Source organism: Excalfactoria chinensis, chromosome 24, assembly GCF_039878825.1.
Source record: "Excalfactoria chinensis isolate bCotChi1 chromosome 24, bCotChi1.hap2, whole genome shotgun sequence".
Taxonomy (NCBI): Eukaryota; Metazoa; Chordata; class Aves; order Galliformes; family Phasianidae; genus Excalfactoria; species Excalfactoria chinensis.
The window spans coordinates 3,005,718-3,030,021 of record NC_092848.1 but is presented as its reverse complement, the minus strand read 5'-3'; the positions used below and the strand labels follow the sequence as shown (position 1 = coordinate 3,030,021).

Below are 24,304 nucleotides of genomic sequence, written 5' to 3'. Positions count from 1 at the left end.
GTGGGAGTCACCATCTCCAGGGGTGTTCAAAGAACAGTGGAGATGTGGCACTGACAGACATGGTCAGTGGGCATGGTGGGGTGGGTTGGGGTTGGACTTGGGGATCTGAGAGGTCTTTTCCAACCTTCCTCCTTTTATGATTCTATGTTTGAATCCTCAAACAGAGGATGAACCAAACTTGTGCCAATGGGGTTTGGGGTGCTCTTCTATTGCCTTGGCTCTATATTGCTACCTGGTGCAGCCAAACCCGTATCTCAGCAGCAGCATTTAATCGATCACATGAAGCAAGGTGAGATTTGTGTGCTTTAGCTCATGTAGCAGGAAGGCTTGGGAGCAGCTGGGACAACTCAGCTCCTTAAGGATCTGCTGTCACACAACCAATGACCATCCCAGCTCAGGCAGGAGGCGCTCCCTCTCTCTTGTCTTCCCCACTGCTTTTACATCCTTTCACTGCAGGTCGTAATCTGAAGTACTTCTGGCACAGAGACGTGTCTGTTAGGCTCTGAACAGACCTAGCAGGAGCTGTCAATCCCACTTGCTCCATAGGGAGCCGATACACAAGCTTCTCCCTCAGTTATGGGCAGATGTCAACCTTGCAGCTTGTGCCCCATTTGTAGCAGCACCCATCTTTTGAATCTGTGCCTTTCTTGTGCTCAATGCTCTCGCATTAAGAACAAGGCTCTCCTCTCTGCAAGGATGCAGAGGAAAAGCCACAATCAGGAGCAGCAGCACGAGCACCTCGGTGCTGCAATGTGCACTCCTGATGTGCCAGATGCCAGAAGTTCCTATTGCATGTCTCAAACAAAGCTGCCCCAGGGCATGACTGCTCACAGCCCCCTGTGATAGAAAGGAAATTAGGAAGGCTTTGGGAAGTCCCGTGGTCAGCACTAACCACACAGGCTTTGAGGAAGAGCATCCCTGTTTTAAAATACACCAAAGCTTTGGCATGCACGTGCCTACTCGATAGCCCTGTGCAATGCTGCCCATGCAGTACCAGAGCATTCCGTCCTCCCACAGTGCACACCTGCTGCTACCATCACTTCCCCCATTGCTGGGCCGTCTCCTACTCATTCTGTACTTACAGATCTGCTCTCTATTGCTAATAACCACTCCAATTCAAGCTCTGAATGATGCACAAAACCCTTTGCCTCCTCCCTTCCCCCAAACCCTGCGGTGCACGCTGCTGGCTCAGAGCCTGCAGACGATTCCCCACAGTGTAAATCCATGATAATGCAGTCTGTGGCGTGACCTGGGGCTGCATGGGCTGCCTCCTCCTACAGCATGCCTGGCTTCAGACATCTTACAAGCAAAGCAGGCTGAATTTACCAGGAAGCATTGCTGACCATATTAATATGCAGAAGTAAATAACAGTGATTGCTTTGTGCCTCTGCACAGCTGGCAAATGAAGCACTGCAGGGCTCGGGCTCGCTGATGCACCATGCACAGAGTTTGCGTGGTTGGAGGCCGAGCATCAGGGGTTGGAGGCTTTGGGGAAAGGGCAGAGGGACGTCCAATCCTAGAAGTGTGTTGCCAGCTTCCCCTCCTTGCTGCAGGACACCTTGCAGTGCAGCAGCAGCAGCAGCTCTCCACAGGCTTCTCTCTACAGCACGGAGCTGCTGCTTAAATCTGAGGTGCCTGGCAGGAAATCCGGAGGGGCAGAGAAATCAAAGAAACCATGGAAACGCTCTCCAGTTGTGCCAGCTTTGGTGAACTTTGCAAGAGGAATTTTTCAGGGTTGGCAGCAGCGGCCTTCAGAACCCGGGGCTGCCCTCAACCCACCTGCAGCAGGACGATGCATGAAGGATCAGGGCTTCTGTGAGCTGAGAGCGGGGCCAAAAGCATCACTGTGATGCTGCTTGAAAGGAAGAAATGTGAATAATTTCTGCTGGGCATCCCAGTGGGTGGATGCCTGGAGCATCCCAAACCACTGGCAGGTCCTGCATATGCCACAGGAAGGTGGGTGCTGCTGCTTGTCACAGCATGGAATGATTTTCCCATCCTATTTCCCTCACTTTAACAACTCCATGGGGACCACAGCAGCTCTTCTGAGAGCAGCCAGTGGCAGAAAATGTACCCGAGCCACCTCCTAAAGCATCAGGGCTTGCGTGGAGACCTCAGTTCAAAATTACAGCCATGCTACATTAATTTATTGAAATTCAATTGGGAAGCGGAAAAGAGATCTGCTGAATTAAGGTGGTTTTAATGAGCAGCAAAGCAGAAGCATGGAAATTTGATGCCACTGAAATCACCTGCACCTCTGGTTGTCCTGGATGGATCTCAGTGCACTGCACAGAGTGAGCATCCAATACAGTGCTTCCATCCATCCCTGGGTGGAAACTAGGCATCCTCTGGTCCTTAACAGCAATAAAAGACCCCCATTGAGAAGCCAAAAACTGCATTGCAATGCTGTTGGATGTGCAGGGAAACAGGCTTGAGATCTTTCCTCTGCATGACCTAGATGCAAAGTCTCGCCTGTAGCCTGTGTTTTATACTGAATTGAATAACAGCAGCCCATAACACAACGTGTACATCTCCTAAGTGGATTGAAGCCTCAAGCTTTATAGATTTCATGCTTCTTTTTAGTGCAATTTTATAGTGCATTTCTCATCGCTCTTCTTTTTTATTATTTATTCAGCACGTTGCTTGATTAATTGCTATGAAATGTTCGTCGTTATCCGACAATTCCTGAAACACAAATGCAGAACCCTCTGATTGTATTTCTTATTTACAGCCCCGTAGCCCGAGTGATTTCCAATTTACTGCGCCGTTATATTAGGTCAATACATAATACCTTGGGCCACTCCAGAAAGATTAACCACAAGTGGATTCCCTTTCCAATCAAATGGTCCCTGCTGTAAATTACAGTTTCCTTTACTACGTTTGAGTGCATCTCTGCCACTTCTCTCACCAAGTGCAATAAAACAAACAGCCCCTGCATCCCTGACACTCTGCGTTGTGACAAAGATGGGTAACCGCAGAACCTGGGGGACCTGGTGTCATTTTGCTCCCTACAGCTGCCTGAAGGGAGGTTGTGCTGAGGTGGGGGTGGGTCTCTTCACCCAGATAACAGCAAAAGGATGAGAGGGAATGGCCTTAAGTTGCACCAGGGGAGGGTCAGGTTGGATATTAGGTAAGAACTCTATAAAAGAATGGTCAAGCTTTGGCACAGGCTGAAGGAGGTATTCAAGGAGAGTGGAGATGTGGCACTGACATGGTCAATGGTCATGGTGGGACCTGGGGAACTCCTCCATGCCACCTGCAGCCCACGGCTTGCTGTTTCCCCATTGGTTACTGGAATGAGTTTTCTCTGGTTAACATCCTTCCATCTCATGTAGCACAGCCATGCAAGCTGTTCTGTTGTGGGTCTTAATTCCCATGCAGATATTGTGGAACCTGAAACTTTTAAAGCCTTTTGCAAAGCACACGGGTGACGTGAAGGCTTCAGACACGCATTATTTTCCTACTCTTTTCACGATTAAATTAAAATGCTAGAAAATATAAATCCCAGAGGTGAAAAACTCAGAAGACGAGGATTTCCAGCTCTCTTGTTTTTCCAGCTCTTTTTCCTTTCTATTGTCATTTTTTTCCCACCTATACCATGGTTTTGACAGTCCTGACACAGTATTTTGCACCCCCAAAACTGCTTGATGCCATGGCACCCAAGCAGTCAAAATACCCTTTCTTTGCACTGGAAAATCAAGACTGAAGCAGTCTGTGCCTTCACTATTCCAAAATTAGACTGCATATAAATTTAACATGCTCAAATAATGGGCTTGCATACGCACACAGTCGAGCAAAAGGTGTATTATTCCAATGCAAGGAACTTGTTAGGCAGGATATTTCAGCTTCCCAAGATATTAATGGATACTCAGAAAAGGTCTTTTTAGAATGATAATACACTTCAATTTGTTTGCTGAGTTGGTAACAATTAAATCACTTTTTGGATTACAAAGTGCGTGCCAACGTGACATGGCAGCAGCAGCTCCCAGAGCAGCAGTATCTCAAGCTATAAAGCAATGTTTTCCATCTTAATTTCTTATTTGAATTGCAAAGAATGATGGTTATGGGTGTTTTTTTTGGGTTGTTTTTTCTTTTTCTTGGAAAAAACAGAGATTCCAAGGGGCTGTGACAAAGAATGCATTCTTTATGGAGCAAAAACCAGAGGGGCTCCCAGGACCAAATATAGAATGAGACACCACTGTCAGCAGTTGGCTGTGATAGAGATCAGTTCAGCATCCAAGAGAATCCAAACTCTGTATCAATGAGGGTCTGAGGCACCTGAGGTGCATGGGAAAGGTCCTGCAGGGTGCTCTGGCCATGGCTTGGCTGAACTGGGGCTCTTCTGGGTGGCAGTTTTCTATGTGGAAGACAATCACAAGATGCACAAACCAAGGCTACCATGACAGGCAAGACAACCACATCTTTTTCAAGGCAGATATCTCTCTGATGTGATGGAAGATGGTCAACCTTCAGCATTCACAAAGCCCTTCAAGAAATACCAACTCCACAGCTGGGACAAGGAACAGCTCAGGAAGCTACAAGTGCTGTTGGCTCTGGGTTTGAGCAGCTCCACTGAAGGGATTCTGCAGAAGCTGGAGATAAAATGTTGAGCATCTCAGTCTCACAAAAATCAATGCCCAAGAGGCAACAAAAAGAGCAGCTGCTGAACACAGGAGGGGCTATGGGGGAAATGGAGCAACAAAACCAGACTGTGAAGAGTTGAACATAAGGATACAGTAGGAAAGTCTAGGTTATAACAGAGATAATAACTCACTGGGAAGAAGAAACTCAGCTCCTTCAATCCCAGAAGCATCCTCATCCCTACCTATGGATATGGCACTGCAGTGCAAAGATTCCACTCCACGTCCACCCTTATCCCTCTCCTTGGTAAGGGCTGAAGCCCACTGCCATGAGCTGAGTGTCCTTGACAATGCTTCCCACTGGAAAGCCAACCTCGTACGGTCCCAGTGGTAGCAGCTGAAGAGATTTAATTCCAAACACATTTACATTATTATGCAAATATTTGGAAATCATCAACTCTTTCACTTACCTGCTAAGAGCTGAGTTAAGTGTTTCCATGGGAACAGCAACTATTAACCACTAAAGTTAATATTTTTATTCTGGTAGTGTCCAGAGAGCCCAATAAAGATTGAAGACAGCTTGTACAAGGTGCTGTATGAATGCGGAGGATGAAAAAGTCCCTTGTTGCAAGGCAAAGATTATGTTTTAGGAGCTTCAATGACAAGCACCAGCTCTACCTGGACCTGTAACAACTTGGCCAAATGGGTTTGCAACAAGTCCAGCAGCTCCGCCCACATCATTTAATTAAACAAAGAGCCCTATTCCTATTGTTTTGAATCCTACTATCACCTCTCCCAACCTCAGGATGATGGAGATGCTCACAGATTGTGGAAGAATCAGGCTGGAAACAACCCTACCACAACAGGCTCTCTTGTGGGCTTCCCTCATTCCTTTGTCCTTCGGTTTCTTTTACCACTTGTATTTCTCTTTCTTTTCTATACCTTCTGTGTACTAACAGCCTGCTCTACCCAGCTGGGACTAAGCTACCTTTCCCATCTCTGCAGCATTAGGATAGCACAGCAGCTATCAAAAGCAACCCTAACACAAGGACAGGGTTTGTGTCACCTTGCTAACTTCAAAGGGGTCCAAAAACCCAACAAAGCTAAACACAGAGAGCTCGTGGAGTGCTTCTCCAAGCCTGCCACATCCATGAGCTATTAATGCTGTTGTCTCTTGCCCCAAGGCAGTCAGACTGCGAGCAACAAAGTGTCATGAGTGGGAGATGCACTTCATCTTCCCATTTTCTATGAACCTGTTTTGCCTTCAAAAGGACAAGCCTCCACATCACCATCTCCACCTGGAGCAGAGAAAACTGCTCAGGAGGAGACCTGCGAGAGCAGCAGTAACCAACACAAAAGGCAACAAACGTCCTTAAATGTCAAAGAGGAAACCACAAAGAGGTCCACATTGGATGGGGCTGTCCAATAACACCTTTCTAGGCACGAGGGACATCAGTTGAGGAGGAAGGGATGGGATGATCTTTCAAAAAAGAAAACCAAGAAAACATTACATTCATATCTGCAGGAAGAAAAAGGCCTTTCTTACCTGTTTCTCCCCATATTGGTAAATATTCATCCTGCTGGATGTCTAGCATGATTTCCAGTCCATTGCCTGTCCCACCCTTAACTGTGGTAAGAAGAGGCCGTCCTTCTTCTCCTGAGTTAAACATGTAGCATTTCCCATATTTTGTAAACACCTGCGAGGAGAAAAGAGAGAAAGTGCCATGTAACAAATGCTTCTTTGCACCTGAACAGAGGCAGAGTGATGAGAAACACCCATGTTTTGCAGCTCGAAGGGAAACGTCCGCAGATACATCTAATCTGGTTTAATAATTCAGCATACCGTGTTCTCCTTACAGGAAATAAAAGACAGAGAAAAGGGAAGGAAAGGTGTTTCAGAGCAGTGAACAAATGTCTTTAGCAGCTCGTCTGATCCGCTTTCCAAGAAACACAGGTACAGGCTGTACTCGAGCTTGTACTGAAATTCAGTGCAATGCTCTCACTGTGCGTTGGCACTGGAGCTCACTTTAAAGTCATAGAATCATAGAACTTCAGCATGGTTGGGCTGGACGGGATCTTAAAGATTGTAGAACCGTGAAATGACAGCACGTTTGGGTTGGAAAGGACCTTGATATTCATAGAACCATGGAATCACAGCATGGTTGGGTTGGAAGGGACCTCAAAGATAGTAGAACCATACAGTCACAGCGTGGTTGGGTTGGAAGGGATCTTTATGATTGCAGAACCATGGAATCACAGCACAGCTGGGATGGAAGGGAGCTTAATGCTCATCTAGTTCATGAGTTGGATGTCATGGGTTGGATGCCCCCCACCTGCTCAGACTGGCCTATTCACAGCCTTGGGCACCTCTAGGGATGGGGCACAACTTCAAACAGCAAATATCTACCAGGATAGAATCACAAACTCTTGCCTTTCTGGATCTATTCATCTCCAAGAGCTCATTCCTGGCTTGTCTAGAGTTGCAGTGGACATCCCCACTGCTGAGTTGTGCTCTGATTGTGACTTTAAGGTACTTTACAACCCAACCATTCTATGTCTCCATGATTCTGACAGGGAGCACGAAGCGCCTCGAGTCGCTCTTTGTGGTCACAGAGAATCCATCCTGGCAATCATTAAGCAACTGGCAAACAGCACTAATGAATATTCAGAGCGAAGGGAGCAGAAGAGCTGGCTGCAATCCCACCAGCAGCCTCGGCACAAATCGCCAGGCGCTAACACGTTGGCTGAGATCACACGACCCTGAGATGATTCATAAAGCAACACAAAAGCCAGAGTCATCATCAATATATTCCCGTCAAATATTGACATATATTATAAAGCACAGCATCAGGGAACCAGGTGAATACACACATATATATATATGTATGTATGTATGTATATATATATATATATATATATATATATATATATATAAGAACATTCCCAGGCAGGAAATCATATTTGAGTTACGAACCTCCAGTGGGTGCAAAAGGGATGCAGAGCATACAAAGCAATTGCAGGAAAAACCATGTCCTTTTAAAAAAAGATTTTATCCAAGTGAAAATCCCTTTTTAATACTTGACTGACCTATTAAACCATTCAGGCTGGAAAGATAATCTGAACAACAGTAAGCCTGTGTTAGCAGCCAGAGCCCGTAGATGGGTCTTCCAGATAGGCTTTGAAGGGAGAAGTCAAAAATGTCTAATTAGGATAGTTTAAAATGTGGCAAGAAGAGAACCTACATGACTGAAAATCACAGGAAAACGAGTAAGCTTATATATAAAGCAACAGCACTCTGTAAATGCCAAATAAGGATTTAGATGCTGACGCACCCAGTGTAGCCTTTAGCCAAGTAAATCCAGGCAATTTTATAGGGCTTTTTATACTGCCCTTTGCAGCTGTAAAACTTCTTCATGTGTAAAACCTCCACTTAGGACCTTTTTACCCTTTAAACAAGTGACGGGGGTCTGAAGCTCACTTTGAGTGCTCTTCTGGGACCCCCACCACAATAAAGTCGGTGAGCTGCAAAGGGAGGGACCTCCTCTCCACACTCAGCAAGGGAGCACCAAAGGCTGATGGCAATGGCCACCAGTCTGCCTACCGCAGCCTTAGGGGATATTTTCTTGCAGAGCAGATGATGAGAAACAGCAAGCCCAGGGGACAACCTTACCTCCATCAGCTGTGTCTCCCCTGGGACTCTGCAAGGAAACGTTTTCCTGGGAAGCCCCATTATTTTCTGCTGCCAGCAATGAGCATCAAACCTCATGAAGCATCCTGGTGTGCATCTGCCCCCTCACCTCTGCTTATCAGGCAGTTACGTGTGGTTTTGTATAGCCAAAGAGTTCACCAGGGACGTGACTGTAATATGGAGAACCCACCCCAATGAGGAATCACACATCTCTGCTGAAGCCCTAGAATGGAAAAACCTCAGGGTCACCACCAGGATTAGAAGCTAAGCAAAGAACTGGTGCTCAAGAAGACACCAACAGAGAACGGAGAACTGAGAGCCTTCCCTGCAGGTTAAGTCACCCAAAGGGAAAGTCAGCCCAAAGCTGTGGTTGACCAGCCCAAGCACAGGCACTGAGTTGAACCTCAGCTTGAACACATTAGCACTGGTTTCTGAGCAATGAAGGCCTTGAGGCCAACAGCTCTCCTTGGGAGGGAACTGTGGAGAGCAGCATTAAACAGAGCCTCCAAAGGGTTTGTATTTTCCTCTGTGGTACAGCTCTGATTGATGCCCATACCCCACTGCTGGCTCCTGCTTTCCACCACCCGTACCACAAGGCCTTCCATCTTTCCCTAAGCAGCTATAAAACTCTTATTGGTAACAGCGTTTTAAAAAGCATTGCCAAGTTCTAAAACCACGCACATTCATTTCAATTCGCATTCAACGGGGCTGCGCTGATCCCGACCTTCTCACTTCTGCTATGAATGATTGTTCAGGAAGATAAAGCTTTTTTCAGTACATTTCCTCAGTTTCAGGATCTTTTGGGCTCCCTGATAACAGGGCAAAGGTTTGGGAGGAATCAGACTGTGATCAAATCATCAAGATAAAAGGATGGAGCTGTTTGGAAAGGGTAACAGCAGTGCTTACCAGCTGCTTTGGTACATCTGAGGTGGTAAACACGAGGCAAACCATAATGATTTAACCTCAGCTGAATGGAAAGGAAGCTTGGTACAAAACAGGACAGAAACACAGTCCTATGCTTTGAGAACACCGAATTTCCCCTTTATGGATTGCTTTGACTCTTGCCTCAGCACCCATTAAGTGCAAAGGTAAACACATTGAAAAACATACAACACTATCTGAGTGCCATAAGGATCCCTTCCTCGTGCTGACACATCACCAAGGAGAAAAGCTCATCTCTCCTGGACTTAAAAGGCAAAGCATGGACAACTCAAACTCACTCCATGTACAAAAATGAAGACACAATCAAGAGCTCAGAGGCAGAAATGTATATCCTGCTGCGTGTCAAACCAACAGCCTGAATAGGACTCATATCCAAAATGCAAGCAAGCCTGACCGGAGTAATAGAGAAAAAAGTATTTCACAGTTTATAATCAGGACAGACAGGACAAGCACATCTGCTGATAAATTATCCTTTCAATATGGAGCAAAATGATGGTAAAAGCAAGTAATTTGAAGTCTGTAAATTACTTTTCTACATCAGAGACGCAGCCGAAAGCTCAGTGACGAGGCAAGATGTTATTTGTTAGATTAGGGCACTAAGCACTGAAAGGAGGGCAAATTAGCATCCTTCACAACCATTTTCCCCTGCAATTGTGGGACACAAAGATTTAGAGACGTATCTTCTCCAGTCACATTTCACAGCATAACAGAAAACAGAGAGGAAAGAAGAAATCAAGGGACTTTCCATACAGGTCCAAGAGAACAGGAGCATCAAACAGAAAGGGGAGCACAGGGATGGGTTTGGGCAGGAACCTATAGGAGATGGTGGAAAAGATCATGTTTAGGAGGAAAGATGAGTTTATTTCTGGGCTTTTGGTCCATGCACACAGCACATCTCTCCTGTGGCACCTACTGAGCCACATCAGCTTGTCACCGGAGGTGTGAGGAATGGCCTGGACCGGTTGGCTCAGTGAAGGTGCCTTGCAATGCTCCATTTGTTCACACTCTGACAGCAGGCTGCGATACATCATTTAAAATGAACCCATGTGGCCACAAATTGCAAGGAATGCCTCCATTAAACAGGCTTCTGAAGCGTCGCATCCCAAGGGGACCTCCTTCCAAAAGAATGCAGGGATGGCTTGGTATGGAGGTAACTCCCACCTAGTGGACAGAAAAGACTTCATCTCCCTTCCAGACTTAAGTGCAGAAGGACTGAAAGAATCAAATCCTCATCCTGAGCAGAGACAACATTTCTGGTAGGAAAAAAAAACAACACAATATGGACCTTAAAACTGCTCTAAATTTCACTTGGAAGGTGAAAAAATAGCAAGTACTGATAGAAGAAGCACACGGATAGGTGATATGGGCAAATTTGGTCCACTGTGTGCGGATGTCACTCAACAAACAGATGAAAGCCACAGGGATGAGGCAACATCCAGCCTCAGCATCCACCTGGCCCAGTGCCCCTTCCCAGAGCAGGACACACAACCTGTGTGAGTTCTATTGGGTTTCATCCAACTCCCTGCTCATGCAGGGTGACATGGAGCAGGTTGTCCAGGATCATATTCAGGTGGTTTGTGTATCTCTCTAAGGACAGAAACAGGAGGAGAGAACCTCACCATCACAGAGTGGGAAAAGAGAGGTGTTGTGCCTGGCCAAGAGGCCAAAACCCATCTCAGAAAGCATCTTCAGGTTTCAAATGATGAGCTGCATGTACTTTTGGGGAACCATGGGCTCCTCTGTGCTCCATCAACGGGTTGGAAAAGACCACTAAAATCATACAGTCCAATTCCAACCCACCCCACCATGTCCACTAACCATATCCTTCAGTGTCACATCTCTATATTCCTCGACAGTGACCAGGGACAGTGACCCCCCCACCTCCCTGGGCAGCCTGTGCTAATGCATCACCACTGTTTAGAAGATTCTTTTCCTAATATTCAACATGACCCTCGCCTGGCACTGTAAGACGTAATGGTGTTGTCTTGTCCTTGGTAGTGTCACTTCAACTTGGTTCTTCAGGACACTTCAACTTGCATGTCCAAAGCACAGCCCTACAGCTGGGCACAAAAATGGGACACAGCAGGAAGACACAAACTTGCACCATTCCAGCCCCCCAAACAAACTGTGCTTCACAGCAATGTCTCTCACTGCATCTCAGAGACCTGCAGTGAAACCTTCAGCTCCTGAAGATGGGCAGGGGACACAGGAGGCTCATTTCAGCTGGAGACACATTTAAGCACTCTCTTCACTGGGGGCGGGGGGGGAAATGATGCATCTCAGGCTTATAAAAACTCCAGGAGAATACAAAAAAACCCAACATAGAACCATAGAACCCAACACAGAATCAGAATTAGTTGTTCAACCACAAGGTGCAGCTCAAAGATTAACATAAACTCAGAGAGGGAGGGGGGGGGGGTTAATAATTAATTTCTTCCTCTTCTCCTGTTCTAAGAGCAGACGTGGATTTCTCTTTAAATCTGTGTTTGTTTTGTATTATCAGAAAGCTGGCAGGGAAGTATGTCAGACAAGCAAAAAATATCATCCATCCTTCGCGGTGTCAGGTTTAATCTCGCAGCAGCCAAGAGTGATGGGGACGGAGCTCTGGGAAGCAGCACCATAGAAGTTGTCAGAGACGTGTTTACAAGGACAAGGGTTTTCCTTTCGGCCTTCAAGACTGCGACATCCCAGTGGGGCTGTCAAACAGCTCTTGCCAAGGGAGGCAGGGAGATGCGTTGTGGAAATGGGTTCGATGTCTGCCCACACCCCTCTGGGCTCTGTTCCCATCCAGCTGTACAGGAGCAGCAGGGATGTCAGCTCTGCTCTTCAACAAGGCTGCTGTTTTTAAAGAAGAAGTTATTGAAGTCCTAGATACTGCCTGAGGCTACGATGGTCTTGTGTGAGCATTAGTGCTATTCCTTTTACAAACTAGGAGCCGCTAACCCAAATGTAATAGTTGCTGACAAGCCACTATACAATATATAACACTCCTAATGCAAAGATCTCTGCTTTCAAAACCAGCTTTTGCTATTGGGAAGGACCAGTTCCTTTTAAAATTTATTTTATAGGATGGCATGACATGATACCCAGCGGATAGCAGCTCATACCCCCATATTCTACCCTTCAGGAACAGTTAAACAGAGGCATGGCAGGCTGGCATATTGCATTCACTTAGAGATATTGCCATTTCCTTCGTATTTGTGCAATCAGCCTCTCCCCGTAATGGCATATTGGTGCAAGCATTTGTTTGAATGGTGAGTACTTATGGAGGGTCCTTATGGCTGGCATAAATCACCTCCACAGCAATCACTGCAATTTAGCACTAGTTGAGTGGATATTTAAAAAGAAATATAGCGCTGTAATAAACTATAATGGTGAAGCTCCAAATATTTGAGAATTACGCCGGTCCATAAACTGAGGAAACTGTTACCCTCTCTCTGATCCCCATCAAGACCTGATTACTTCCACCCTAACAAACCAAAGCACAATAATACGAGAGGAGCTATGTCCCACCGGACCATAATACGTCAGCACTAGAGAACAACACTTGCTTCCAGAAAGGCTCATCTCCCACATGAGCACCAATCAGACAACAAATCTCTCTTAAATGCCACCTTCTAAGACCCATTTTGCAGCATAATATCCAGAGGTCCTTCCTGCACTGCTCTTCAGCTCTGTTTTAAAAGACCACGGGATTACTCCATTTCTACTTAAAAAAAAAAACACAAATTTTTCACGTCTTATGAAAATCAATGCCCCAGCAGAACCACGGGGCCATCAGTGTGCAGGAATGTGTGGGTGAATCGAGGTCAGCAGCCTGAGACATGCCAGACTGGGATGATGATAGCGTTGGATATGGGTTGAGTGAGGTCAGACAACAGGAAAAACTTGGCCATTGCCCTCGGGAAGCAGCAGATGGTGTAGAAAGAGGAGAAAAGTGGATGCCTCGGTGCGCCCGCTCCTCCTTGGGAGCACCATCTCAGCAGTGCTGTCCATTCCTGCACCAGCAGCTCAGTACTGGGAGCCCCAGGGTCTTTCGGCAGGTGCCAGCAGATGGCTTGAAGGCCAGGATTCATTTGGATAATAATTGCAATCTGTCTTCCTAATTTCTCCCCACTGATTCATTTAATGAATTGTTCTTCATTACCCTTGCTGAACTCCCCTCCTGAGCTGCAGCACAACTCAGTCCTCAGTATGGAAGTAGCTGCAGCTCTAGGATTGAAGTGCAGATATCACTGACAGTAATCACAGAAGCACAGCATGGTTGAGTTGGGAGTGACCTTAAAGATTAGAACCATGGCATAGTTGAGTTGGAAGGGACCTTAAGGATTGCAGGGCCATAGAATCACAGAATGGTTGGGTTGGAAGGGATTTTAAGGATCACAGAACCATGGAACCATGGCATGGTTGAGTTGGAAGGGACCTTAAGGATTGCAAGACCATAGAATCATAGAATGGTTGGGTTAGAAGGGATTTTAAGGATCACAGAACCATGGAATCATGGCATGGTTGGATTGGAAGAGACCTTAATAATAGTAGAACCATGAAATGGTTGGGATGGAAGAGACTTTAAGGATCACAGAACCAAGGAATCAAGGCATGGTTGGGTTGGAAGGGACCACAAAGATCATAGAACTACGGAATCATGGCATGGTTGGGTTGGAAGGGACCTTAATAATAGTAGGACCATGAAATCATGAACTGGTTGGGTTGGAAGGGACTTTAAAGATAATAGAATCATGGAATCATGGCATGGTTGGGTTGGAAGGGACTTTAAGGATCACAGAACCATGGAATCATGGCATGGTTGGGTTGAAAGGGAACTTAAGGATCACCCAGTTATAACTGCTGTCTGCAAACTGCATGGAAGGGAAGCGCCAGCCACATGAAACGGACACAAAGCTTCAAATGCTGCCAGTGGGACTGCTTCATATCATGCTGCTTCTGAAGAAAAAGCAAAAACCACTCCCTCATCCCCAGGCAAAGGAGATAAGCACTAAACACCGGACTGAAAACAGCATTTCTCTGTACCAGTGAAGCTTAAAGCCCCGGGAGGCATCTACCACTTAGAGCCCTGAGTATTTACAACTTCTGCCTGAAGTGAAGTATTTGGGGCATGAGGAAAAGGAAAGTATCCCCATCCTGAGCTGAAACAAGGATAAAAACCTTCCATGGCTGCATGGCTCTATGCCCTACATCACTTGATGCTCACCAGGCACCAAGGGATCTGCACTGCAGTTTTTCCCCTGCCATGCAATCAAGCTGTAATTCAGAACACGACTGTTCAGGATCTCAAATGTCCTCTACAGTCAATTGAGAAAGATGTTTTCGCCATGCAATCTCAAGCACTTCAGTTAGCAATACCCAAAAGTTAGCACAAGTGCTCTTTTTGGTTCCCTTGTGATGGTTGCATTATTCAGAAGAGCAAACTTTGGAGCAGCTGTGTGTGTGGTGTGTGCTTTTTTTCACACACATTGGCTACATGCAGACCTACTGGCAATGCCCTAGTGCTCTCCAGTGCAGATAAACACAGTGAGCAAAGTCATTCTCCATCACTCATGCATGCAAAACTACTCCCTATTACCAACAGCAGCAAAGCAGATCCCATTGCTCACGTATAGTGATGAGAAGGATGGGCAGTCCCTGTTTCTTGCCTCCCATGGGAAAACATAGAATGTGGATTGGTAAAAAAGGGTTATGGGAGTGAAATGAATTGGAACAGTAATTAGGCAAAATGTGATTGCTTCCAAAGTGCAATCAACGCAAGTACAACCTCCATGGCCATCGCCACATCTTCTAAAGCAAATGACACAGGTATCGGTGTAGACAGACATGGGGTGAGATTAAGTTGGTTTCAAGTCTACAGTTGTACAAGGGCAAGATTTATTGTGCCCAAACACCCATTTCATAGAGATGGGTCTGTCCATCTAAACTGCATGGGACACTGCAGAGAAGCACAGCACTGCACAGCCACTTGTTGCTAGAAAGATATACAAAATCCAATGCTTGAAACCCAGAGCAAAAGTCATCGTAAGAAGAAAAATTAGCAACCATTGCTCCTCTTTGCTGTCTGTAAGAAGTCAAATCTTTCTGCTCTTCCTAGAAGAAGTCAAACCTTTCTTCTCTGAGGTTCTAAGGAGGCTGACAGAGTCAACACAACCAATGATGCAACCACGTTTCTGCGTTAGCATCACTGCTTAACAAACTCAACAGCAAATAAATTCTTTGCTATTCTGTATCCTCCACCCTCACCCAACATCCACAGTGCAGGCACTCTGTCAGCATCCTTTGGCACGAGGATTAACCTCATTTAGGCCATTAATTTAAATTACTGCTGAAACAGCTGATTCAGCGAGAGGTTTGATGGCTGCTATTTGTTATTTGCCCAAGCACAGCACTGTGTGGGGCCATGAGATCTCTGGTAAGCACAGCCAAGGGAATCGATCAAATCCCCCATATCATGTGCATGCATATGGGGAATATTAAAGGAAAAAAAAAACACAATAATAATGCCAGTGAAGATGCAAAATGGAAAACAAAACCAAATGAAAACCAAGCAATGTGATGCCTTAGAAGCCAAGGAAAGTGGCTGCAACTGAATTGCAACTGCAGTAATGGAGAATTCAAAAGCACTGTTCCAGAGTCATCCAGCTCCGTCACTGCAGCAAGGCAGGAGGGAGGCAGGGAGACCACTTGATTACAGCCAACACACTGTGTGACAGGGCACAAGGGACCAGGCAACTCTCTCTGCATCCATCCTTAACAACAACACACAGATATTTATGGCACAGCCCTCCAAGGAGTCTATTTACGATCACTTGCTATCAAAATGCTTCGGTGTCCGACAGCTAATTCTTTATGGTTTTACAGCAAATAGAGAGGGACTCAAAGCTCTTTATGGGTACACACTATTTCCCAGTCCAAAGAATGGGAGCAGCAGCACCCAGATACACATCTTCCAGCCCATAGTGCTGGGATGCCCCAAGGATCCCCTGGCTCCATGCTGGTTATCATGCACAACAATTTGTTGTGCTCTGACTTTTCAATTGCAGTTTGGGAGTCCAACATAAATATCCCAGAACAAGCACCTGGGTGGGTTTTGTCCTCAATTACTTCCAAGATGATGGATGGGATCAAACAATCATAGAATTCCCCAAGTTGGAAAAGACCTTTGAGCTGTCCAACTGCAACCAAACCATACTACCCTAATTCTAAGAACCCATCACTGAATTGGACGATCTTTTACATTTAAAAGCAGGGCTTTTATTTCTTTAATTAATGTAAGATCTATTCCAATTATGCCCCACTGACTCTGTGAATCATTTGAGACACAAACCTGACAGCATGAACCAGAGACAGACCGGAACCATAGGAGGTTAAGAACAAATGGGACATAGTGGGCATGGAGTGATGGGTCAGCGGTTGCACTGGGTGGTCTTACAGGTCCTTTCCAGCCTTAATGGCTCCATGATTCTATTTCTAATCTTATTTGATTCGAACTTACCAGTCATTAATTTCATCAAATGCTGCAGTGTTATCCACGGCAAAAACCCACCAGCCCACAGAGCCAGAATACTACAGGAAAACTAGAAGAAGAACAGCCCTCTCAGTGCGCACGACGCCTGGAATTACAGATATCATGACTCCCTTAACAACTTTCCCCTGGTCTTATTTTATGGTTCGCTTCGCAGGAGTGAGCCTACAGTAATCGGGAACAAAATTCAGCTCTAAAAATGTAAAAACCAGCTGTTCTGAAATGTAAAGGCTTTACTTCGCAATTAATTTGACACTAACTACTAAAAGGCCTGAATCTTTAGCACTCATGGGATAAAGATTTTCCTTCTCGCCATTCCAAGGAACTTATCCAAAGCACTTTGCATTCCCAACGGCATCCTGCACATCCAGCACATAAATGCAGGCAGGTCTATTTCCTTAGTGGTATCAATAAGAAAGGCTATTTCACAGCTATTTTCAGTAGGCTTTTGAGGTATTTTTACATCAGACCCACCGAAAAGGGGATCTGGAGCTGAGAAAGCATCGGGCTGATAGCTGCAAGAAGCAATGTGCCACAGGGTTTGCAATACTGTTGCAGGTCAGCACGCTGCAAGGCTTGAATTTGCAGCGTCTTGCACTCCTGGGTTGCAAAGCTGCTGCAGTGAGGGGTTTCTTGCAGAAGGAGGTTCTTCCATCCCAAACCACTTGTTGCTATCACCCCATGTATTCACAGCCACCTGCAGAACTTCACTGCAAGCCAAGACAAGGAGATAAGGATGTGGTGCGTGACCATGCCAAAGGTCTTGCAGACATCCAGTCAGATGACATCAGTTCTTCTTCTTCTACCAATGCTGCTGCTCCATCACAGAAGGCCATCAGATTGGTCAGGCATACTCTGCCCTTGGTGAAGCTGTGCTGGCTGTCTCAGATCACCTCCTCATCTCAGATGTGCCTGAACATCTCTTCCAGGAAGAACTCAGCAGCTTTGTGGGTCTTGGTCAACATGTCAGCAAACCATGATGGTTGGAAAAGGCTCCCAAAATCACCAACCCTAACCCCAACCATTATACCCACCTACTATGTCCCTCAGTGCCACATCTCCATTTCCTTCAACACCTCCAGGGATGGAGACCCCCTCCAACCCACTGAGCCACTGTGCCAATGCATCACCACCCTCTCAGAGAAGAAATTGGTCCTACTCCCTCTGAGCAGGTCCAGCACCAGCCAGGTGCCACTAGGAGGTGAGCTGCCCCAAGTAACACTCAGACACATCAACACACTGCAAACACAACAGGGGGGGCTGAAAGAACAATGAGAAGGGACTGGCTCCAGGGCACAGAGCGTCCTGCTCATCAACAACAGTGTGAGCCAAAAGCGATGCAGGGAAGAGGGATTCTTGGAGATGAAACCAAATGGGAACTCCTCATAGTACTTAAGCATAGAGATATGTCATGTATCTCCAACTCATAGCCAGCTTCAGGGATTGGTAATTATTAGCCAATTAGAAGTAAGGCAGCACGAGCTCAGAGCAACCATAGCCATTCCAAATGCTAAAACAATAAACTTCCCCAGAGAAATAGCTCAGGTCACAATTCCCTCCACACCTTGTAATTCTGTTAGGCATCGCATCGGGTTATTTCCCAGACTGTGTGGCCGCCCTGCAAGGCTGCCTTATTTGCAACGTATTTTATTACCAGCAAAGCAGAGGCTGACAGCTTGAAAGCTTATTGTTGGTAACGTGATAACAGAGCCAGCACTGAAGCAAATTACAAATTGCAGAGGCAGCCAGCCGAGCCCACACGAGTAAACCTGGACTGGAAAGCAAGCAGAGCTGAGCCTCTGCCTGCTGGGACATGTGGTGAATGCAACTCAAGCAGGAGGGTGAAGGATGGGTTTCTCTCATGAAATCAGTGCATGAAGGTGACTATCCAGAGCATAAAGTGAAAATTGACAACGCTGGGAGATGGACGTGATGCACAGCAGCTCCAAACCTGTCCCAATCAAGCAGCTGAACTGACTGATGCTTGGAAGTGAAGCATGCAATTTAAATTAACAAAGGACACGATAATGATGTTTGCTTCTCCTTTATTTCTGTCCTTCTTTTGTTTTCCTACACTGCTTTTTAACTAAGGATGGGGAAATTAACACTAAGACCTCAGCTCAGGAGGACTCAGGCTCCAGTTTCTGCATGATGCAATGCAATCTACACACAAGCAGAGAACAACACACACAGCTCCACATGGAGAGAATCATTCAGACAATGAACAGATCAGAGCAAATGGGGACGGCGAGGGGACATCGGACATCACCCTTTGTGGTGCAACCTGCATAAAACTGCCATATGCTATAAGAGCAATATGATTTCTCAAGCTTTGCTTTCCAAGAGCCTTTTGGGCTGGTTGGGAGCTGTATTTTATCCCTCTGCCTTGTCAGTCTGGGCTGTAGTGATGATTTGATTGGTCCAGAAAACATACATCCCATCCCATTGCTGGGGTTACTGATGGGTTCATCAGTGCTCTGTGACTGTCTGCCTTCCAGAAGGCTGCAGGATGATGGCAACACAGGCTGAGATGTTTCAGCAGCCACAGCAGCTGAGATGGGGCTCACAGGGGCTCCCTGTTGAAGAAATCTCTGCTTTTTTGCATTTATTTTACTTGCTTTTTCAGCGTGGAAATCTCGTGAGACTTCAAGCAAGCGCTCCAAGTGTGAAATCCTGCACCTTCATCTCATGCCAAGTTCTGTGATCAATGCCACTCGGCGCTGCATCATCCCTGAGGAAGAATGCCAAGTTGTAGGGAGAGGAGATATTTCAACATACAACGAGGGAACAGAGGCCTACCAATGCTAATGATGCTATGTTTTTTAAACTTCTCTTCCCCAAATGCTCCATTTCTGTGGTCAGGGATGTGCAAGCCTCCAGCTCCTGTAGCAGTTCCCCTCTCTAAAGCTGGCCAACAGTCCCATTCTTAAACCCACAGCCCTCTGCAGAGATGATCCTATAGGTTGTGTCCTCAACACAACACAGCCATCCCATAGGAAAGGATCCCCCAAACCATGAAAACCCCCTGAAAACCCCAGTTCTCCTGCAGGGTTGGAATCAGACTCCATGAGGTTGATAGAATTTGCAATTGCCTTCAAGGCTTTTTGCTGCCCTTTGTGGATGAAGCAATCCCTTACAACTTGGTGCCCTGCTATTGCATTTCACTTCAATTCTTCCACAGTTGGTTAAAAATAAGCATCTTAATTATCATTCACCTATTGATAACAGTTATAATTACAAATAAGGCTACTATTTAGGAGACCTTCAGTCCAGAAAGTTTGACTTGGTGTTCTCATCTTAGTAATGGGATGCTTGCTGCCAGAGGGTCCCCATGCACTGCTCCTTGTCATTATGACCACACTGCTCATCCTTTGTGACACTGCTGAGCTCAGACAGATCCCATTAGCTAATCAGTGTTAATGACCACTTTATCCGGGTCAGTGGATTTTGAGATAAGCACACTGATGTCTAAGGATCTTTTGATAATCCTCATGTGCATGCACTGGGTAGGTATGGGATAGATTCAATGTATTATTGTATTACAACCAAGAACCACAAACCCTGAGCACTTGTTGCCCTATAGGTCCTCCATGGCCACCACTCTGCCCTCTAGTTGTGGGATACAGACATGAGCATCTTCATCCAGACATGAGCAAGAAAACCATAGAATCATAGAATCATTCACATTGGAGATCTCTAAGATCACCAAGTCCAAACCCAACCCATCCCCACCATACCCATTCTCTGCTTCTATTCCCATTGCCCCTGGTTTGAACAAAGGCCCAACATTGAGACATGGGGTGGAGACCTCAGAGATGGACCCTCTGACAAGGCAATGCCTGGCTTTTATCAGCCAAATTATTTCCAGAAGCACTGGGAATGAGTCAACCTGCTTTAGAACACAACTCTCAGCTACTGTGCTAACCCCACACACCAGTGAGTTAATGCAGAAAGATAACTAAGAGCACTGGCACGCCAGCCTCTTGCTTGTTATTCACTTAGGAAGTGATTTTGCACACTGTGGCCTTGCAAGCACCCCGGCAGCAATTCCTGGGCACGGAGGAAACATCCAGATTACTTTTCCTTCTCAGCACAGGGAGTTTATTGTCCACACAAGCAAAGCTGGGCTGTAACCATGCTCCAAAATTCAGTGTATCTGGGCCTTTCTTTGAGGGGTAGAAAAACTTTGCTTACACCCTAATAAAAACCTAATAAAATATAAATGATATAATACAATTTATAATGTAAAACCCTAAGAAATCTGAAAGCTTTTATAGGGGATACGTGAAGCTTTTTCATTTTATCCACCCCAATGGCACCCCTGGGCTTCTACGTGCCCCATCCCTCTTACCATCATCTATTAATCCACATTTATCCTCATTTTGGATGAGATCTGCTGCAGGAAGGTCTGTGGAACCAAACCACCCAGCCTAAAGCACAGCTGGAGATGGACAGGACCCTAAAAGGGCACCAACACCACTGTCTATGTAGGTCTTGACAGTGACTCAAGTCCAAGAACTGATGTTCCCCTTTGCAGGTGAGCACATGGCTCCTCTCCACGGTTGCTCAGCCTGCTGACAAATCGTCCCTTCAGGCACAGCTGTGATTAATGCTCCAAACCAGTAGCTTTCTTGCTTTTTCCCATTCCTCACCTGAGACTCCTCTAAAAGCAAGGTGACAAGCAGGGCTGCCCATGTTTCATATGCATACTGCTGGGAAACAGTGCCAAAACAAAGCCCCAAAGCTCAGGACCATGGGACACACAGAGCCCTCCTGCTGTCCCACCACCTACATGCCAGCAGGAGCCTCTCAGAAGCTCTCTGGTCTGCTCCTCTGAAGGCAGGTCTCTTAGGGATGCATCATTTTCCTTCCATTATTTTCCTTGCCAAATTTCAGATACTCATTTCAGCCTCTTAAGAGTAGACTCAAGCCCTGATCTTCTTTCCCTATGGACAAAAAGAAGCCGTTTTGCTTCTTTGTGAATTCTTTCCCCTCCTTCAAACGTAGGAGTGAACCTACTGCCAGCTTCCCCTTTGGGGCAGTGGCCAGGCAGAGAGTCCATTCAAAGTAACCTTGGAAGTTGAACCCAACTGACAAAAAGACACCTGATGTCACCCTAATCCACCTGAACACGGGCTTAAAAGACACCAGACTGTCACCTACTTCCATTTCTGCCTCCCCATGACCTCAGCCACGTCACTCATCTCATGTGATCCCATCCCCACAGTGACCTTCTGCTGCAGCTCCTGTCACCCCCATCTGCTGCTGCCCGGGTGCCCACAGAACAAGGCTCCTAATCCCAAATCCCTTTTCAATATATACTAAAAATACAGCAACTGCAATCACTGCCCAAATCTGCTTATACATTTACACCAGTTATGCTCCTGGAAGCACAACTGATGCCCAGTGGTGCAGCCCCTGGGTAGTACTGGGGATGTACCACCACTCAACAGCAAAGCCATCTCTGTAAATAATAATTCCATGATGGAAAGTGGTCTTGTGAGTGTGGGTACAAGCGCTTGGATGGGACCAATGGCTGCCTCCAAGGATGCAGGATCATTGCTGTTCTTCACGTAGGATTTGTAGGGTCTTTAAAGGGTCTTTAAAGGGTTGGTAGGGGAAGAAATGCTGAAGATAAAAGCAGGCCACAACCACAAAATGAGAAGCAACAGAGCTCATGACATTGCCTGGGGTGGTGATTTAGGTTTCAAAGAGACTGTAGGGTGGAGGCAGAACACAGGATACAAGTACAGGATGGCTGAACTCCTCCAAGCAGCTCTTGGTCCCATCCCTATTGCCAGCATCCCACTGCTCCATCATGCACAGCTCCATCAGCCAGCAAAGCAGTGACGGGGATTTAGAGCGAACTGATAAAGTACATTAACCTCAAAGTGAACCATCCCTTCCAGTCCGTCAACGGCCACCCTTGGCTCTGAATTTTAACTAAACAAGGTTAAAGCCTCTAATTCTGGAGAACCGTCTCACTGAGAGCTTTAATGCGCTCTAATGAGCTTCTCTGAATCCTAACATAATTCTCCACTTGCGGCATAAACTCAAACACTGAAATCATAATAATGCATGAAATTGCCCTGTGGATGGGTGAGAATATGGTACAAAAACGAAGCTTATTATTATTATCTTGAGTTGTCAACAGTCCTGGCAAAACACCCGCCAGAAGCAGCCAAAATTCCCACCCCAGGCTGGGCACGCATCAGGTCGGGTCTGCCACATCTCTACATTTAATCTGCAGTTTAAAAGCACGATCTGGGCAAGAGGCAGAGCAAATTCATTTCCCTACATGAGATCCACGAAGTCTGCCGAGATATATTAACACCCCAGCTTTTTTCTTCGGGGTGATTGAAAGCTGCACGGCAAGCCGTGGTGGGAAAACAGGGTGATAGATTTTTGCATGAGTGAAAGATGAGTTTAGGGGGAAAAAAAAGAAAGGAAGAAAAAACAGCACTAAAACTCACTGAGCAAGCAACAGCTTCCCACGGGAGAGGGTGAAGAGGGGAGAAGCAAGAGCGGTGGGGGATAAGCAATTTTCCTCCTGGCATCTGAGCTCCAAGTTGCAGGAGGAGCGCGTTTTGCCCCCAGCTTCAGGACACTGTGGCTGAAGGAAAGCCATATTCCCACCGAGGAACAGGTTGGGATTTATAGGTCTTATAGGACAGGGTGCTGTTCCCTAAAGCAGCAAGTCTGAGAGGTGGGTGAGGGCATTGGGGATTTCTCATTGGTGGTTGCTCTCCAAGGAGAGACCTCAAGGACAGTCTGAGATCAATGGCCCGGTTGTGCCCACAGCCCTGAAGCAGTCTGCATTGGGCTGTGGAACCCCCTGAATGCCAGCAGCTCTCTCATTTCCCTCCTGAAGCCAAACCTTGGGCATGGATGTACTGAGAAATGTCACTTCGACCCAAATCCAGATATCATCACATCTAGCTGTGCTTCACTTCCCACCCTTGCTCTTTGCCGTGCTGCCTTCAAGACCATTTGTCAGTTGGGAGTCCACTGAGAAGGAGTTGAACTCAATGACACTTACAGGACCCTTCCAACTTGGGATGTTCCATGGCTCTATGACAATCCTCTCTCTATACCCTTCCAACTTGGGATGTTCCACGGCTCTATCACAGTCCTCTCTCTATACCTGAGCTGCTTTCCTTCAGCCCCTCAAGCTCTCTGCTTTACAAACCCTTTCCATTCAGCTCCTTCATCTCTCTTAGTGAAGGCAGTATTCCAGTTGACCCCCAAGCCATCACAAACCACTGCACTTCTGCACCTAGTCCCAAAGCCAGCTTTCATTTCCCAACCTGACATTGTCATTGCCCTACAACAGTGGCTCAGCAGCAAATGTGGAACAGGCACGGTTGGTCAAAGCATACAGGTTCCTCCCACTAAGGAAAGTCTGATGCCATCCTGAAAAGAGGCCTTCAGAAGTAAATAGCCCCAATTTTGTGCTACAAACCTGCTCCCCTTCCTCTATTCAGTATTGTAGCTGCCAGTTCCCTCAGCACTGAGTTTAAATCAGAATTCAAAGGAGAACACCAGAGATGATTAAAGTGT

General features: G+C 46.3%; 1 protein-coding gene across 2 annotated transcripts in view; it reads right to left on the bottom strand.

Annotated features, from left to right (window-relative positions):
* ASIC2 (acid sensing ion channel subunit 2) overlaps nt 1-24,304 on the bottom strand; it is a 401,586-nt gene that overhangs the window by 30,624 nt on the left and 346,658 nt on the right. For both annotated transcript variants that reach the window (XM_072356425.1, XM_072356426.1), the window contains exon 2: nt 6,127-6,277. In XM_072356425.1, the coding sequence (XP_072212526.1) occupies nt 6,127-6,277 (151 nt within the window). The remainder of the gene's footprint in view (nt 1-6,126; nt 6,278-24,304) is intronic.